The 20,022-nt window shown below is 40.2% G+C and overlaps 1 protein-coding gene and 1 long non-coding RNA gene across 2 annotated transcripts; both read right to left on the reverse strand.

The window, feature by feature from the left end:
• Positions 1 to 5,145: 5,145 nt before the first annotated feature.
• Positions 5,146 to 9,032, reverse strand: LOC131881403 (uncharacterized). Its single transcript, XM_059228249.1, has 2 exons — positions 8,733 to 9,032; positions 5,146 to 6,170 (listed from the first exon to the last, which is right to left on the reverse strand). The coding sequence occupies exons 1-2, from the start codon at positions 8,742 to 8,744 to the stop codon at positions 5,550 to 5,552; spliced, it is 633 nt and encodes a 210-aa protein (XP_059084232.1). The 5' UTR covers positions 8,745 to 9,032; the 3' UTR covers positions 5,146 to 5,549.
• A 643-nt stretch (positions 9,033 to 9,675) lies between these two features.
• LOC131881405 (uncharacterized) lies at positions 9,676 to 12,435 on the reverse strand. The gene is made up of 3 exons (XR_009373359.1): positions 12,161 to 12,435; positions 10,627 to 10,721; positions 9,676 to 10,566 (listed from the first exon to the last, which is right to left on the reverse strand). It is a non-coding gene; the product is annotated as an uncharacterized LOC131881405 (long non-coding RNA).
• Between the last annotated feature and the right edge of the window lie 7,587 nt (positions 12,436 to 20,022).

Raw genomic sequence — 20,022 nt, forward strand, 5'->3', positions numbered from 1 at the left:
AAATTGCATTGAAAAAATATATTTTTGGCGTTATAACTTTTCTAGGTAAAACTTTCGAGTCAAGCAAAAGAACCCTTAACAAATGAATAATTTCATCTCAACCAAGTTGCTTAAAAAGCGAAACTTAATGTCATTAGGACTCAATTATTATCATACCGATGTGATTGTATCTTTTTGGCGGTCTCTGAAATCGAACCCATGCAGCAGAGTTTAGCAAGCTCGATTTAATGCGTTAATCAATTGCGCCATTCCATCCCCTTTGTATGTTTTTACACTATCTTTAACATTGTGAACAACATTTTCCCAAACATCTGGGCATTTGCTGTTCATTGATTTTTCAATTCTTTGAAGGATTAGGGAAATAAACTTATCCGAAAATGCGAAGCTCTGATGGGTAGAGACGAACAAAAAATGCGCTATCCGTTTCTTATCGCACAAGTTTTGTTACATATGAAGCATATTTCCTGTTTTTATGCGTATTTTTATCCATATTTTTTGGTTTGGGGCGGCGACTAAAAAAACAAACCACCTTATTTTTGAGACATTTGACGCGTGTCTAAGAGACAGTGCAGCGCGAACAAGACAAGAGTATTCTTCACAAAAATGGCGTGGGTTCAAATCCCACTGTCAGAAGTTCTTGGGATGAGAGAGGTATTCGGTTTGATTCTCCTCCTTGACTTTTCTTAACAAATTTCTTGGATGTGCTAACCTCACCACAAGCAAAGGAGCAATCTGATACAGGACACTGCCATTGATTGTAGAAAAAGATAGGCTATGCAAGGTTTGGGAAAATTGATGCCCAATTAAATGGCAGGCAAGGCTCATCCCTCCAACAGACCTTGGCACCCAGAAATAAAAGAGTGTGAAAATATCACTAAACATCAGCGGGCTTGCGACCAAGTTGAGCGATTGGCCATTCAGATTCTTTATTGGCATTCTGATTGTTCAATACTTACGACTGACTTAAAGGGAAGACCCTAACTGAAGCTCATATTTTATTCTAATTGGTTTGGTTTGGGCTTTTATGGGCTTTACTAATCGTTGCAAGAAATTTAATCTCCGGAGCTATTGAGATGAAAGCTTAATATAGGGTTGATCGGGGATTGTGGTCAAATACTTGTCCAAGTCTGACTTAAAAGATGCTCTCGGATCAACAACATGAATGTGTTACCTACAAATATTAAAGGGATGTGAATAAAGAAATGAAGGAGCCCGAGAAAGAAGAAATGTGGACTTCATTGTTTTCACAAGCCTAAATGAAGGTGCTCTCAAAACGCACATTAAGCCTCTGCGGTCACTAGAATTGACCCTAAATCCTGGGTTGGGACAGAGCTCATGGATGCTCTTTAAAACGTATAGCATCAGGTACATTTTGTACCTTCTCTGAACACTGTACTGTCCCAAGTTTTTTTAGTCTCTCCCAGTGCGAGACATCTCCCGTATTATCAACGTTCCTTGTGAAACATCTTTAGCTTGCTCAATCTTTTACAAACCTGTTGAACTCCTTGGAACTCAAATAGGTGAACCATATTCCAGATGTGGCTAAACAATCAAGTAGAACATAGATTGCATCGTAAAACTGTCTCGGGACTTACACGTTCGATAAATCCAACCACGCGTTTGAAAAGCTTTGCCCACTTTCAACTGGATATGCTCATTGAACTTTCCATTATTTTGGAGGACTGCACCTAAGTCCTTCACGGCCAAGACCTGCTCAATATCCCCGTGCTCAACTTGCTCTTCATCATCCAAGAGTGGATTGCTCAAGGGCGTAAACTCTAGGGTCATTGAGCAAAATTTCATTTCATCTAAGGACATATTACTCTCGGCGCCCAGGAGCAGATTGGAGCAGACTAGTGGGGTCTGGACTATATTTTTTGTTGCTTAAATGAGTGCATGAATGAATGAAATCTGCATTATTTTGAATTTTCAGTCATCATCTGTGCAGAGCCAGAATAGCTAAAAGTAAAAACCAAGGAATTCAAATTCGAAAATAATTCATTTTATGTAGACATTAGACCACAAGTAAATCCATTTTTTAAAAAGTACTACATTATCTGGTTTGTATACCAACCTTTATTCAATTCATATTTTTGAAGAAGAAAAGAAACCAAAACAGCGCCGGTTGAAATTTTCCGAAAGCAAAGGCAAACTCTGCCGTTGTTATTCCTAATGTCAGGTAAATCAAGCACACCAAATGTTTTCTTACTGGAAAATGGCTGTTGACAATTACTGCGTACTAATGAAGCGTTGGGACACAAATATGCCATTTGTTGTTTTTTTGATTTGTAGGGCCGGTGGATGGAGCTTTGTCTGGATAGCTATTATACTGTATATTCTATATAGGGGGTCACCAAACGCATCGCATTAAAAGAAGCAACGATTAGTCGTTGCTCAATAAGAGGAGCAGATTACAGTTCCCGCTTCTTTTGTCAAAATGTGTGATGCATTAGTTGACCATTCCCTAAATAATGAATGGAATGGCGTTACCCCATACAGTTATTTTTTTCCAAATTTCATGTAGCCAATTAAAGACCTGGTGTAGTGATTAGCGTAGTTTCTTTTAGCAAGATTCTCGGTTTGGTTCTTCTTTCCTATCTATCAAGGAAACTTTTAAAACACCAATCACATCAACGGAAGGAGAACCTTACTAATTACGGTGGTACTCACTACACTTAAAAAGAATTTGTTCAAATTCCAAGACTTCTACTGTAGGTGCGTTTTTCATTGTCAACACAAGCACTTACTTTGGTTCACATTTCATCATTAAAAGTAGCTCTGGTTAATATATTAGTTTCCTGCAAACTTATGAGAATAGAGCATTTTTGAAAACGTAATTAATAGATATTGTGAGTATCCTTAGTTAGGTTTTCAATTGAAATTTCATAAAAAATCATCGAGCAGACGCTGAGATATTACCCTTTAAATGTCGTATTTTGCATCAAATTTGACCCAAACTGGTACGGATATACCTTGCAAAACTGCCAAGAAATATAACGTGCTTTTTCAATGTCCAAAAAGTATATAAAATGTTTCGCTTTTCTCAAACATGCTGAAAAAAAGCTAAAAATAGTTCATAACATTACTTAAAACTTACTTAAAAGAAACCATTCACAAATATGGTGCCATAATTGTCAACCACGAGTTCAATTAATATTGACCTTGAAGTTTGAATCTTTGTTATTCACTTTTAATGAAAACATCTTTGGTGCGTAGAACACAATCATTGGAAAGAGTGGCAAATTTGAAAATTAAACTGTCAGATGTATCTTTGTTATATTTCAAGTACATAATTGGCTAGTGTAGCTTTCCTTGTTTAAGAAAAACTGATCAGTAACTTTATATCCTGAATAAATTTTAAGTGTCAACATTTACTATTTTTGGGTTTAACAAAAATATTTACGAAAATGAAAGGGTATCATTTATTTTCATGATTTCGGAGAAGCATATCATTTGTTTTTTGGCGATTACCTAAAGTATAGCTAGGCCATTTTTTGATCTATCTTCCTGCAAAATGCAACATTCAAGGTGCATTAACTAAGCATCTGCCAAATAGATATTTATGAAATTTTATGTCAGTGTAAAACTAAAAGTATTAATGATATTGTTTGACTAGGTTTTGGACAGCGATACTTTAATGTATTTATGTGGTTTAATAGACTATTTTAAGCTACTTTCAAATAAGCTATTTTACCAAAAATTGTTCCTTTTGTTTCTTCAGCAAAGAAAATAGCAGCTACCGTAGAAATTTTGGCATTTTAGCAAGCACTTAATCAGAAATCATAATCACCATGTAATTAGGACTTGACAATGTTTATCGAAAAGATATAAGTTGTTCCAAAAGTTTGTCCTCAAATCATAAGATGCCCTTGCAAGGTGGCATGTTCAAGTTACTAATATTTTATTTAAGTAATATTTCAAAAGATAACTCTTGATTGCTCTTACATCTTGAGATTTTTGTTGCCTGAAACTTTAAGATGAGACTGTAGAGCGAAAACTAACCTCTTCAGCTTTGGCAACAGGTGTCAATAAAGAAATTTCGTAGAGATTGTTGGCGTCTCTCAAAGGACCGGTAACCGCTTCATGTGTCAGTTGAGAACAACCACACCCTGAAGGGCCGCCCACTGAACTGAAAGCCCCCCAAGAAAGCTGTCCCAACCTCGTTAAAACACGGTAGGCCTACATGTTCAGACATTTTCAAAAAGTCAGATGAGTCTATTCTCAATGGCACTGAATCTCTTAGTCGATAAAGTTGAGAAGGAAGTACATTGATTTGATAGTTAGGCGATAGTCAGGCTTCTATTTAGATTTCATCTTTTTATAATTATGGGGCTTTTGGTATTAAATATCAAAATTGAAAAAGTGACAAAAGCCGAACTTCAACGTCACTCTTTTTTCTTCAAAATGTCAGTTCCAAAAGATAATTCAAAAAGCCATTTTGATTCCGCTTTAAACGATTTTGAAACATGCATTTGCAAACTATTGCCAACAACATTGGCAAATGCTCTCTTTTGTAACACTTTCTTTGGTAAAAGATACTCTGTTGGGATCTCTCAGCAATTGGGATCATCTTCAGAGAAAGCCTTCCTGGGGATCACTATGAAGTTAAAAAATGATTGAGTTTTAATTAGAAAAACGTCAAAAATTAAAGAATTATACCCTATGAGTAAAATCAACGAACAAAAAAATTTTTTTTTGAAATGCTAGTCCGCTCTCGAAGTACAACAAAATGTCTGCTCCTTTTGATAGTGACTCTAATGTTTCAAGATTTGGCAAAGCGCCCCCAAAAACTGTTAGCTTCCTTCAGTTGCAAAGGGAGAACGAAAAAATAAAGGCCGCTTTTGGGGTCACAAATAGTAACGAGTAACGGAAAATTTTGTTGTTTTGAGTGGTCACAATTACACTATTTTGATTTGTAATATGGCTGCAGTTCCTTTTTTTTTAAATGAAAAATATCATTTCTTTCCCTCTGCTAGCGACATCTGTTACCCGTTAGCTTTGCTTAGTGGCTCTTGCCTCTGTCCTGAAAAGAAGACGTTCGTTCCACTTTGAAGGAGGGCCTTGGACCATGTAGCGGGATGAGGCGATTTGACGAAACGTGTACTTCAATCGGGAAGCTTTTGTTGGGTAAAGTAATGATGCAAGGAGATTATAAGATTTTTATTGCCGACTTTGTGGAGTTTTTCCTTTGATCTTTCTTTTATACCGTGACTATTGGAACGATTAAGTGGGTATTTTTGTACAGTTCATGCCCCAAGAACTTTGTATGGGACCAAGTTCTCGTTAGCAACTTACTATCGTTTTATTTGGAATGTCGTAAAAGACATTCTAGTTTCGTAGTTTTTAGTGGTCATTGGTCGTGCATGATGGGGTTAAGGGCAGTGACGGTAACTTCAAGGTGAAGGAAGCGGTTCATCGTTAGAAATGCATGAACTGCCGCGCAGGTAACGAAATAGCTTGATATACTGAATAGACTAGAAGAAAGGGGTATTTCTTCAGCTTTGGGGGTTTGAATTGGTTTGGGTTTCGTGAAATGCAACCAATTCCATCTAAACAGCAATAGAACCACGAGTTTGGAAGTAAGGCTGGGAAGCTTGGACAATACCGGCGGGGATGGCAGGAGCCTGCTCAAAGGATCGAAGGTTGAGGTCAGTGGGCGCGCCGACCACGACAAAGTCACTTTCAGATTGAGTGATGGGAAGGACCTGGACTTGGTCGGGGCGAGCGAAGGTCACTGTGGTGGAACCGGTTCGGAGATCGCTTTGGAACACGGGGAAGATTCTTCGGATGGCAAAGTTCTCCTTGGCGTAACCACTGACCTCGGTGGCCACAGCGGCAGGGGTGTCTAATTCAACGGTGGCGGTCTCGGAGATAGGGCTGGAAACTTGAACAGAGGGGTCGGCTGGCAGGGGAGCAGAGAAAGCAGTGGAGATAGGGAAGTACAGGTTGGGAGAGTTATAGCCGAAAGCCTGAGGTCCGGGAAAGAAGTAAGGCAACTGATGTCCATACACAGCGGGAGCCTGAGCCAGAAATTGGTGGGGAATGGCCTTGGCCGTGGAAGCGGGTGTTCCGTGCGTGCTGTAGCTGAAGGCAGGCGCGTACGTGTATGGGTAAGGCACCTGAGCCAAACAGAGTTGGCTCATTGTAGCCAAAATTGCGCTGAGCACCACCTGAAAATTAGGTAAGACATGACAATCAGTATGTACCGACTCAGTGAGTGAGGGTGGCAATCTGGCCATCTGATTTACACATTCTGTGGCTAAATGGGCCTGTTTACCCATGTGATACTATTAACTATTTTTAATGGCAGCTCAATGAATCTAATCTATGGGTTTATATGAATACAATACACGTGCGTGCACTATATATTTGTTGTCATGGTAAATGTGGGGCCCATTCAGGGTTACAGAGATGCAAATTCAAGATCTAATATTCCTTCAGGCATTCCAGCAATGAATTATTCGACGTGGTCAAAATCGATTTGGAGCCTGACCATCATAATAGAGAGATCGTTATCATTTTGATCCACTTACGAATATGAGAGTGGTAGTACTGTTTATCGGCCACATGGCCTTGAGGGCATCATGGGCATAATGAGGCAAGTGGTTCTGCACTTCTGATTGAGACTAGGGCAACATTGAAGGCGTTCATGCAACGCCCTCATAACTCAACCAGATTAGATCTGCACCCAACATTTTCCAGACAAACGGCTGACATCTCCATTAAGGTAGTGCTCACATAAGAAGCAGAGCATGGCCATGGCCCATTAATTTTCAGTGCTTAGTCATGACAACCCGAGGCCTAGAATTATCCCTATTTGTGGAGTCTGGAAGGACACAAATGGGTGGCTCAGGTTGCACTAGTGCATTACTTATTCTCGTTCAGAAACAAACCACCTCTCGTAACGTGAATGGATCCAAACTCGAAGGAAATGGATGATGTAACCAGAAATCTGACAATGCTGCTCGTTTGTTCACCTCTACCTACGGTACACCGTGAGCTCAAAGTTCTTGCCCAATGGTAGAAGTACGTCTCCTCGTTTTCAAAGTGATGTTGGGGTCTCTATGTGAGGGTACCTTTAACTAGCTAAAGTTGTCCTTGGTGTATTCAACGACAAAAAGCATATTTAAGCCCGTAGATGAAGCTTACAACAAATAACAAGCCATTTCGTCATTGCTACTATAACAAGGAGCATGTTCTTCAAGGAGACAGTGTCCCGTGGTCCTTAAGATCTTTTTAGGCCTGAAGTTCTATTTTGCAAGGTTGGCAAATGCGATTGGACGAGAGATATACATGATGAGATCTGACCGCTGCCAACCCAAAATATAAGTGATTGATCGAAGATCCACTCCAAACTCGACTTGGTCAGCGCTTATTATTTTTTCTTGCCGGGACCGTCTTTTGCTTCTGGGCCTTTGAAATTGGGTTCAAAGTGAATGCCAGTCGACCAAGCCTAGACTGCAAATTATTGCTCATACTGCCCATCTGGCTTGCCTTCTCTTGCGTGTTGGAGTTTTTGCACAACTACCCTTCTAACCTTAGATGATAATGCAATTTCCTTTCCAATCCCAAAGTAGTCGGCATTCCTCTCACCTAAGAACGTGGTTGAAGTGTAATAGAGTTTTACGAGGGATCTTTTCAAAAAACAGAAAAAGAAAGACCATGCTGCCATAGCAAAGGAACGCAGTCATGATCCAATCGACGAATGGTTCAAGGTTTAACGACCCCCAATAAAGCGAGACATAATAAAAAAGCAGTCCTGTTAGTCTCGACTCGTATCCTATGATTCAATTCCTCTTAAACAAAAATGGGCCTCTTGGCCAGATGGGTTATGTTCTAGAAAAATCGCAAATCATCGATCATGGGTCAAATGAGTTTGAGTCACATACTGTCCATGACAAGAATCAAGTTGAGTTTTTTAGTTCGCTCACCAAATGACACCAAAATACTATTGTGGGGATGAAACGTTGTACTTTGCAAAAGAACATCAACCCGGAGATATGACGTCATCGTTATTCAATGCTTGGACTACTATTGCCGTATTCTCTGTCAAGGTCGTTCATTGCACCCAATTGAGTGGAGACTCCATGTGATTGAAGAATACCACTAAGGCGACGATTGGTTGTATTTTTCCGGTTGGTGGATTACCTTTTCTACACCTTACCCCAATTACTTGGGCAGTGACGAGAAAAATTACAAAAAGACTCCTTTGTTTCTTTGTCATGTCCATACTAATTCGTTCAATGGTTCCTTTTGAGCTATTTGAGGGCCAGAGAGGCCTACAGAGCGTATATCTGAACGTGTGCATTCTACATTGATATCCAAGTCAGAAAGCATTCCTCGAACCCAAAATGGGACATCCTAATATACATTGAAAAAACTTGTCAAATAATAATCCAACGAGAATCAAACTCGCAATAAAGATATTTTTTTCATTACAAAGTATTGTACGTATATCGAAGGGCAATAGGTCGGCGTGAATCATGGAGTAAGTGTGACACCAACTAATCATTGGTTTTTTCGTCAACCAACCTTTGAGTCGATCTTTGAGTGCAGTAGGTAAAAGCAGATTCTGCTCGACAGGAAAATTGATTCGAGTCACATAAACCCCCATACCAGAAATCTGCTACTCTGACGTTGACTCTGGAAGGTGTTTGCCAGCTCAAAAACTCTTTTTTATGGGGCAGATTGATTCGAAGAGCTTGTAAGGAAAAAATCTTGTTTGTACTGACCATTGAATTCATTTTGGGAGAGTGTGGGTTCCGTGGAGGATAAGTGGGAAAAATCAAAGTAGAGTTGAAGAGCTCACGTCTTTGCTATTGCCACTCCGACCGTCTGATCAAGAATGAAGAAAAAAGCGATCTTCAGCATCCATCCAAACATGCAGGCCAACATCCATCCCTACAAACCGAACGAACTTGCTCCCCATTTCAAGATGTGAACGCTACCTACCTTGTCTTGTACCTACTACTGTACAACCAGTGATTAGTAGACTAGTAGCTCAAAACTACTTCAGTCAGGCCACGGGAGGCTGGTTAACCTAACTTGGCAATTGCAAATCGGTCAGATAATTGTCACAGGAGGGGCAACATTTCTTTTTCATATTTACGATCAAGTCCTTAGCTGAGAATTGAAGAGGCATTTTCGCCACCTCAGCTATTTAGGTTAATCGTTAATAAAGATCTATCAACCTCAAATATATCAAGAAAGATATTTTCCGACGGGAATACGACTTCAGTGTTTGTCCAGTTTCGCACCAGCATTTTTGAACATGATATGAAAAACTTTCTTACATATTGCATTTTTGGAAATCATAGCAATGTTGATGAGATAGTCAAATTTCAGCCCATCAACCACTCGTATGAACTACTAAAGACCCCTAAATAATGGAACCAACTCGCCGATGGTTTGGCTGAGCCCGCATTCGTCCAAAAACGAGGAGCAAGGTCGTCACAAAACGGCTCATAAAGTTTTGATGGTTCCATAGAAATAGGGAATTCCGAACCCACTCCCCATTCTGGAACTATTCGTTTAACAGAACAATTAACAAAGCCTCACTTTGCGATGTACCAAATTAAAATAACATACATTAGCCTCGCAGGGTCTGCCAAAGAAAGATAAATCCATTAAAACTGTCATCTTGTTATATCTTATTGTTTTTTGTTCAAGCTGGATTGAACTGCTGCTCCATCCTAACATCCTTCACGTCCATGTGCTCAGATGTCTTTTGAAGAGCTTTTAATGTAAAGGATCCTCAGACTTACGAGCATCCACCCCACTACTCCAATCACCGTTGGTCTGGATGTCGTCATCATTCCAAGTGATCTAGGCTCTTACCAGGCCTACCTTCACATACTTAGAGGGCTGATCTGCAGTTTCATGAAGGGCTAGCTAGCACCTACCCACCTACCAACCAACCTCACAACGTAGAGAGGGAGAGAGGCACAATGCGGGACCTTCTTCAACCACTTGAATCAAATCTGTTCGTATTGGCGCCAAGCCACCACTTGAATGAACTAATTTGCTCACACACATACATACTATATGTTTTCGCACCAAAGTTGTTCGTCTCCGTGATTTATTACCAGGTCAAGCATTAAATTAAAGCAAATTCAAGGGGAGTTGGGTAAACGTCAAAACAGACAATGCAGTGTGTACTGTGTGCACTCACACACAATCGTTAATAATGCATACACACTAGTCATGATATTGATTCATGATGGTATTTCCCGACGGAGAATGCTGAAGTGTTGTCGATGTATTTGATTGATTCTGGGAAATGGTTAGATTACGTTAGGCCTAAGATCTTTGCCTCAGGCTCCAACAAGCAGGGAAGGAATTGGTTTTGAGAGACCCTTGAACCAAATCGGAACTCGCGATTTACTTGTCTACTTGTAGCAGATAGGTTAAGGAGACAGCCAAGGGCAGATTCATTTACCACCTCGTCGGTACGACGTACTCACTAACAAACGGCATCAGTATTCTCGCGATAGTCAAGACCATTCTTTTTCGAATAAAACAGTCGTCTTGGCCTCCAGGGAATGAAAGACGATGGGTGCGTCTCTTCTGGAAATAATTGGAAACGCTTGTCAACCGGTATCTACGAGTAGGCATTGGGTGAGCTACCCTGGTTGGTAGTATGAGTCCAATCTACGAGGCTGTTTACGAGTACTCGAACGAGCGATTGTTCTCCAAGTCCTCCAAGTGGAAGGTCATTCATCCTAAAAGGGCCGTAATAAAAGAGCGAAGTCATTATCAAACCAATTTAAGAAACCATTTCACTCGCGGTTAACGAGATGTGCAACAGCTCTCTCTCTCTCGTTGCTTTTATTACTTGTTATGTAACGTTTGGAATTCATATTTAGATAAGCTTGAACTGTCCATGTATATCCTTTGTCGAATTGTCTTTTAGCGTTCAGAATCACACTGAAAACGGAGAATTGGAAGGAAGGAAAATGCATATTTCCGGACACGATTTTAGGCCTAGGGGCTCAGAGGGAAAGTGTCTTCTCACGCTGTATTCCCTTTAATAGCAATTTAAATTCAGAAAATGTTAAGCCCATGAAACACTTTAAGTTCGTATGCATTTATAAAAGTGGATGAAGGTCGCAGGGCTTTTTCAGCCACTACGGACACCGATATGAGTTTGATTACCACTCTGAGGGTGTCATTATCTGGACACTGATATAAATACTATTAGCAAAATGGAATAGAAAGGTAGGTGCTCTGGCTTTATTCGTGACAAGAGCCATTTGGCTCTGGGACATAGACTGAAATAAATCTCCATGGACCCTATGATTATGAAAATGATTCAATTTAAAAAATGGGTGTTGAGAAAAAGCTCTGTACTTTAGTATTTCCTCTCCCAAAGCAATTTTGTTGTGCAAAATGTTCATTGTAAACTTTAGATTTGATAGTCGATTGGGAGGGACCAGGTTAGAGTGTAGCTTCCCTTCGATTACAGGGCTCTTATGCTTTAACAAAGCCATTGTTTCCATCAAGCTTGGACAGCTTTTTCTCACAAACATTTCCTGTGCAACTCTTATCTTCAGAGATGATCTCGTCTACAAGCTCGTCTTGATTTTTGTCTTTAGACTTCATCAAAAGTCACCTTTTTTCGGAGCCAAGTAACGAAATAAAAATCAAATTGAGGCACAATATACGAAAAAGGGGCAACTGAGAGAGCAGTTGCAGCAACCAAAAAAAGTAACAACATCAACAACAACAATAAGAAGTCGCTTTTGTTATTTGCAAGCCAGCACTTCCCTAGGACCAATTTTGAAGAAGAGGATTGTCCAATTATACGCTTATCTCTTTCTGTGTCTCCCTGAGGACAAGACTATCAGAAAACAAGTTCCAAAAAAGTTGGCAAAATGATGAACAGTCTAGAGACTGAGCGCAAAGAGCAATTGATTTCAAGCTCGATATCGACAGGAGACTTTTAGGGGCCCCTTCAGGCCGCTCCCCACGCACTTCGTTGATTGACTACAGTACCTTTCAACTATCAATTACGTACATAGGAGAGACACTTGGCCAACAATCCCCCATCGATCGGATGGACACTCAATGAATGGATCGGGTTCGAGTTTTGGTTTCTTTGGAAACGCTCTCTTGATTCCATGAATGGGCCGAGATTCAGCTACTCAACTCGACTACTTACGTACAGCAGAGAGGTGCTCCTCCTCGCATCTTAGGTTCAACCCTCATGGGCTCGATGGATAGGTTCGGTTAGCAATTACTTGTTGCATTCGTTTTTGGCACCATTGACCACTCCTGTCGTCCAGACGAACTTCAGCCCCTTAAATGGCCACGCCAGATTGAAACGAACCAAACATCTGGATTCTGGACCCTACCAACAAAGACATCCGTATCAAGGTGAACCTCTTTCAACAACATCACCACCGACGGTAGTTTCAGATTCAAAGGCAACGAGAGACAACTTCCATTTCATGGGCACCTTCGTCCTCATTGCAATTGGTGAGAGGCGCACCTACGTACCTGCGTACGTGGGTGAGGGGGGATTCTAGGCCGTCGCTGTCATCGTCGATCACGTGCTCGGGTTCGAGCTTTCTCTCCACAAATGGCAGTCACATGGAGTTGCCATGACTTTCAGTTTTCAATTCCATGTCGCCAAAAATGCGATGGTAAACGGCAGACTGAAGCCATTCCTTGATTCTCCATGTCTGTGCCTGAGACTCTAAAAGGTCGAACAAGTTGTGTCTGACAATGTGGGGGGAGCGGCGGAGCACGCCCCTCAGCTGTCCATTTATTGGACGATTTGGTGATTTTGATATCGAATGTCGATTATTCCACTGGAGCCAAAAGTTGATTTCAGACATTCTTCGACTTCTGAAAGAATCTCATCATGTCACTCATGAGTTCGTCATTAGTTCTCCATCTTGTTGTCGCTTCTCATCCTACATACGTAGTCTGATCCTCTCGGATAACGAGGACGTGACTTGTCAGATGCTTGAAAATGGCCCTAATGGAAAATAGGCCCTTAAATGGGAGCCACAGCCACGGTCAAAGAAATTAGAATCAAATCAACAACCTCTTGAATCCGCAATTGAATCTTGACCTATTCTGGTAAGCACATGTAGAAAGTTCAACGGAACGTCTTTGCGTGTTTATTTGGCTCTCCAAACTTCAAGCTTCGAGTGAAGAGAAAATGTACGCTGAGTAATCAAAAGAGAGCAACGCACCTAAGATCAGAATTGAGGAATAAGAGTCCTCGACTCTAAACTTCAATCCGATGATCTTGGGGGCACGACTGAATGAGTCCGACCTAGGTCATTTTGTCTTGTGGCTGGTAAGCTGGATTCTCGAGGCAACCTTTCCTTAGCTAAGGAACCACAAATATTTGACCAACAAACATGATTTGATTTATTGTAATGAGGGGACTCTTTTTTATCAATTGTCGAAAAACATTATTCACCTTTAAAAAGTGAATGGCATCCCGATAGTGGATGTTAAATAAGTGATGGCATGTAGCCCTCACAGATAACAGCTGTGGGAGTTGTTATTCAAATCCTTGTGACACCCAAATCACACTCGACGAATTGACGATGAGGTAAAACCTAGAGCCTGAACACGTGAGCAAGAGAGGCGTAACTTGTAGGCGATCATCAAAATTAACAAGCAATGTTCTAGCAATTGTGCTTTAGGGTTTCTCCTATCAATGATTACGGTAGCTTTATTGAGGAGCATGATGCTAGTTTTTCATAGCTCTTTGCTTGGAGGTAGCGTATGAACGACGTCAAACAAAAATGAAAATTCATTGTCTCCAGTTCTTGGAGTATATTCATTCATACCAGGTAACTCCATGCACTTTCTCCGAAGTAAGAGCTTAAAAACGGGCCTTTGGCCAGAAGAAAGTCCAATTTGGTCGAAGACTTGTGCACCATAAGTATTCATGCCATGTCACTTCAACTTCTATCTTCTCTGCTCAGGTGTAGTCTTTTATCACTGAAATTTTAATTCGAGCTTCATGGAATAATCCAATTCATCAAATGTGCCTACATGATGTAATGGAGATTTTGAAAAGTGGGTTGGTATTTAAAGGCTCATCTTTGGTACTTTCGAAAAGTTTATCTTTTGGAATAATGTCTCAATTTCAAATCATATACTACACATATTAAAGAATAGTCTACGAGTTGAACTCACGTCTCACGTCCTACCTCACAAACTCATAACCACTTGTGTAGATTTCAGTAAAATACAATAGGTCTTTTAAAGCCAACTACTGTCAAAATACAGCTTGTAACTAGGGAGTGGAATGACATTTTTTGAAATGTAAATTGTGTAAAAAATATTTCGTCCATTTTGGATGAATTTTATTCTATTGCGACTATTATTGTTTATTATTCACAGCACCGGTTTATTGAATTTTATTTTGTTTCTTTTACAAGCAAAAGACGAAAAACACGCCAATTCTAACTTGCAAATCCATCCCATGAATATAGTGCTCAAGATGGTTCAATCTGTGTTTTACAGTTTTTTTTTCTTCGACAAAAACATTGCTTTTGTCTAAACATAATTCACAGTATACACAAGAACATCTTTTGAAGCTTGAATTTCGCTTTTTTCTGTTTTTCTTCCTCTTCCGATTTGAAACCCTAATCCATCACATTAAAGTTGGTTTTGAAAAGAAAAGATCAGATGTAAGCTGAATATAACTCCCACCTTGATTTCCTCTCTCCGCCTATCTACCGATAAAGGGCCTTTTTGCATATGAAGGATGATAACTTGATCTGATCAATTTCAGTGGTCAAAAATTATAGGGCTCCAGCATCTAATCACGAAACGGATCTTTTTATATTTGGGGTGCTAGAGTCGGAAGGGTGAGCCTCGCCCGGTCAGCGACGCTAGCCATCACATCATCCGTGTGTAGTTCCGAAAGAGAGTCTCAATTATAGTCCGTATTGGTTTGATTCTCAGTCAGTGGGTATGGTTAGTGTCTAAACGATTCTTTGAGAAGAATCGAACCGAGGACCTGTCTCAAACTACGAAACTGCGCTAACCACTACGCCACGTCTCCTCACTGTTTTGAAAGAGATCCTTCTGAACAATTAACAATCCTTTAAGCGATATTGATACAATTTTCATCGATTTACTTCCTTAACACATCTCTTACTTTTTGAAGCTGCAGCACTGCACTGAAAGCACGAAAAATATTTTGCTTTTGGGAAAAAAATGTTTAGTCAATTATTCAATATTTAGCTTCAAGAAATGAAATGTTATTCCGCTCTCTAATGACAAACCTCAAAAATGCAATCAAGTGACAAATGAAGAATAATTAAGCACAAAACAGGTGAAGAAAATGGCTCAGAAGAGAAACTTTGACAATTGTCACTAAAAGTTTGTCTACACCATCAAAGCTTGACAAAACAAGTGAATCAAAGATATTTATTTTGTTTCAAGCTAAACATAAGTAGCCTCGAATATCAAGATAACTTAAACGAACAAAACTTACTTGTATTGTGGATTATGGTCGTATCACGGTATCCCAATGTCAACCTTACACGGAGTCACGTCTTTCGGCCTTATAAATTGACGACTCAACACCACGAAAATAAAAAGTTTCAGGCCAGGACAAAGGGAAAAGCTGGAATAGTTTACAAATCAGCAAATCTTTTAATCTGGCATGTTTCTCAAATATCGATCAAAGTATTGTAAATCTAGCACGATTACGTAATAAGCCCTGTTGGTACTGTCAAGAAGGAAAACGCTTTTCGGAGAATTTCTCACCCAAATCTGTGAGAAAAGGAGATTTGAAAACCTTACTAGAAAACCCACCAATCAAAACAGAAACCCCCACTTTCGTTGATCCCGAAGGGTAAAGCACAAAATTATCGGACGTTTGGAACGAGCAAAACCCATCCATCTCTTTGGCCCTATTTCGAAAACGAAAAAAGACCTCATGAGGCAAGATTGGGTTTCCAGCTTGGGTGGATAGAAGCCAGGGGAAATACTCAGAGAGCCCTTTGGTACCCCTCTTTCTCAAAGTCTGGAAGTCATCTCACGGGACTGCTTACTCAATCAAAAGGTCAGCCCCAAATCTAGTTATGTGAAAGGAAGACCAGAAGGAGAATTTCGACGGGCGTTACCATTTGATTTTTCATTGTATGAAAACGAGGAGAACAATACATGCGAATTTGACTTAAACGTGCTTGAAAGTTTGGCTACATATATGTACGCGTACAATGAAGAATGTGTCGAAATTAAGAGCCTAATTATTCCAGGAAAATGGCGCTATTCTCGACGGAAAATCGATCTGGTCGCATTCCGTAATGGGTGACAAAACCGTTGTCGTTTTTATGCTCTCGGCTACTTGATATCTGTTTTGGCTACTTTTACAGGTGACTAAACCTGGACAACCTTGAGCAACGAGGCGACATCCGGGATGCTCTCATGAACTGGTTTTCCAACCACGACCAACAAACGCAAACTGCCTCGCCAGGACTCGAGATTTGGAGGGAGCTTGGATGATGCGTCTCGAAATAAAGGAGGATTATCACTCAAAAGCCGAGTATTTGGGTCGCTCCATCGGACCGAGCGGCAATAGTCCATATTCTGGCGAAAGAATTTCTTAGCCTAAGAGTTATTCCTGGCATTCCACAACTTGTCTGGGCGCCAAAGTTTCGCCCAAATGGTCAATGACAATGCTGCATCATTGCTACCATTGGTACCAAGGCATGGACCTCAAACACTAGTACCATCGATGGTACTTTTAGTGTGGCCTCTCAACCGAGATCTGAACGGAGATGTCAAATCTAGCGCGAGAGGCAACCAACCAGTCTTTCAATCGCCCGTGGGTAAATTGGATTCCTTCCAAGTCGATGAGTGTCCATAAATATGAAAAAAAAGCCTCTTTCTTAAGAAAAAGGAGATCCAATTGCTTTTAATAGAGCCGACTCGACGTAATCCACTAGACGAAGGGTGTTTCTCGGCGGCGGGCAGGATTGTCATCTCAGATCAAGTCCAACGAGATCTTGCCGCGGTTTTGACCCATAACACATGGTCAAAAGATCTCGCTTGAGCATGAGGCAAGTGTAACACCGAGGGCCCCTTTTGAAGCAATATAGTCCCTCTGCCTGAACGAAAAGTACGCCTTGGTCACTCACAAAACAACTCATTACGTAATTAACTCCAAACCACATAGATGACGGAGAGATAAGAAATAAAGCATTAACTCTGCGTAACGGTTCTCAACGTAGTACTACAATGCACATATTGTTACAATTTGAACTCGGCACTAACGTCAAATTGGTAGATCGATCAGATGTGGTCCTGGATGAAATTAACATTAAATTGAGACGTCGAAAACGAGTTGGAAAACGCTCAACTTGGGTTGATAAACCAAGGATACCTGTAACAGTAGTTAAAGGTCTCTCTGGATGAATCTATGTTTTCGGCCATTAAAGCACTTTAAATTTAAATGACACAATAACAATTTGACATAGCGCAAGCGACGTTCAATTCCTGCCTTGTGTGGCCCAAATTTGTCCATGGCCATGCCTGTTCCATTCCAGTTAACCCCTCTCGGTGTTATGGGTTGATCCAGCAAGCCTCTGCTAACCAATCACTTTGGTGGATAACGAAACCTCTAACGGCAACGGCAACTTTTATACCCTTGATGCATACTACTTTCAAAGATGAATTCTATCATCTCCCATTAGATACATGTTCCGTCCGAATATTTTTGTAACGATGTTTTCATTGAAATAATGAACATGAGTCGAACAAAATTACAAGGCCATACTGATCCAAGTTAGCACAAATTTTCTTCTACGTTTCCAGAGCTGTATATAAATGAGTTAAAAGAATCATTTGACAGATTGTTCCAAACGATTTTTATCAAGCTGCAAAACAAGTCTTTTTATCAAAGGTTAAAAAAAGACATGTCGACTAAGTAGAGAAGGAACGATTTTTCTTCTCGTCGTCTTCAATTTGTGTGAGCCGGGATGAAGCTTTGTTCCAATTTGGAAACACGAGAGTGGAAAGTTTACTTTGCTTCCCATATTATGGCCTCTAGTCTCGCATGTCATTTTGGTGTGGATTTCGCACCATAAGAGTACGTTGGAGTATGAACCAGTGGAATATGGACGGGGATGTTGGGGTCGAGAATAGACATTTGGGAATTGAAACGCCGCGTCGCATTCATCTTCAAATAAGAATGACATCAGATCGTTGCGAGTATTTCAATTTTCCTCTCAATCGATGACTGAGTCAGAAACTATTCCCCCTCAAATCATAGTAAATGACTCAACACAAAATGGTTGCTATTTTCACTAAGCGGAGGTAGCGCCCTCTTTTCGTCTAGGGGCGGAGAAACATGCCTAGAAACAAGTAATTTTACCCTGGTAGGATTGAAAGGTCTCTCTGAAGAGTTGATGGTGTATTTATTGTGTAAGAATGCATCAGCAATAAGTTGTTCAGCAAAAAATACCTTGTTGAATTCATACATGTTACAACGTACGTACTCTTGCGTTTCTACCTTTGTTTGTCCGCATCGAGGTAGATGAGGCAGAGGAAAATGAAAAGGACAAGAGATTACAAGAAGACGACTAGCTCATTCTTTGTGCGTCTTTTTATGCACTTTGAGTAGTTGTTTGGTCAAGATGAAAATTAAGATACCTAATTGTAGCGACCAGAAGAAAGTAGCCGCATTGGCTTGCCTCTCAAGCATTAATTCTAGACCCCAGCATTCCCATCCATAGTCCAGTGGTTCATGCTGGGAGGCAAGGGCGTTTTACAAGCTCGTAGCCCCTACAATGATTGGATTTTGGGTGGTTGTACCACCACATACCTAGTGTGGTACGTATGTGTTTCATGTTTCCGAGAACGATGGGGGTATTCGTCTTCTTCCTGCAATTGCCCTGAGAGAAAAAAATGACCTTGGCTTAGGCTCCAGATTTTCACGACCTTGAAGAGAAGACCAACGGGCAGGCAATGAATTGGCTAGTAAGTGGGATTTATTTGGGTGCCTTGTCCACAAGTTGGAGAATTGTTCTGATAGTCCTTAATCCAGCCCAATCAATCTACCCCGGATTTGATGATGTTTCGATCAAAAGTGACTCGATGTGTACAAAACAGGGATGGGTAAGTGTAAGATGGGAATATCCATTTTCAAAGTAGACATTGGAGAGTGTTGAGTGTGGAACGAATTGCCTTTCAAGTATGACATTGATCATGAAATATTTTAGAGTAGGTGATGCACGTGATTGTGTTATTGCAAAAATTACAATGGGAAACTTTTGTAAGGATCATAAAACGGAATTTATGTTGGTTGTTATGGAACTGACTATAGCTTCAAAAAAACGAAAAGTAAATGATTGACGTTTGAATTCGATACATCAAATTGGAATTCGCTTGAATAGGGTAATGTGGGCGAATGAATAAACAAGATGATTAAGCCAATAAGGTCATTTTGGACACTTGTTACGTCATCTTGAGCTCATCTATTTTATGTGACGTTTCTACTCTGATCACTTCTTTAACTCAATGCCAGTTCCAATGCCAGCTCATAGTAAGACACAACCGAACTATATCCGTAGAGATTTTCTATGTCCTCTGTCTCTTCTATTGGTGCCGACAAATAACCTTTTGTATTTTAACCTTTATTTTATTGATAAAAAGAAAACAAAATATGCTTATAAATGTAATGGACCGCCTCAAAATATTCCAAGGTTGAAGTTGTTATTTTTTTTTGGTTTGGTCTTTCATGGGCTTTTCCAACTGCTACAGGGAATAATGAATGGCAAATGTTTCACATAACGAAATAATATTAGTTTTTTTGTGAAATTTAGTTACATCAGGTTCATAGTACATACAATCATCTCTAAACACTTACTTGATGGCCATCATTGAACGTCAATGTTACAGTTATGATCACAAATTGTTAATCAATCACTTCCTTGACATAAAATAAACATTTATTTTTTTTATTTTGCTTCACATGGAAACTTTTTAGGTTAATTTTGGATAGATATGAACTGCAATGCTATTTTCTGCTTATGGAGT

This window comes from Tigriopus californicus, chromosome 5 (assembly GCF_007210705.1).
Source record: "Tigriopus californicus strain San Diego chromosome 5, Tcal_SD_v2.1, whole genome shotgun sequence".
NCBI classification, from domain to species: Eukaryota; Metazoa; Arthropoda; class Copepoda; order Harpacticoida; family Harpacticidae; genus Tigriopus; species Tigriopus californicus.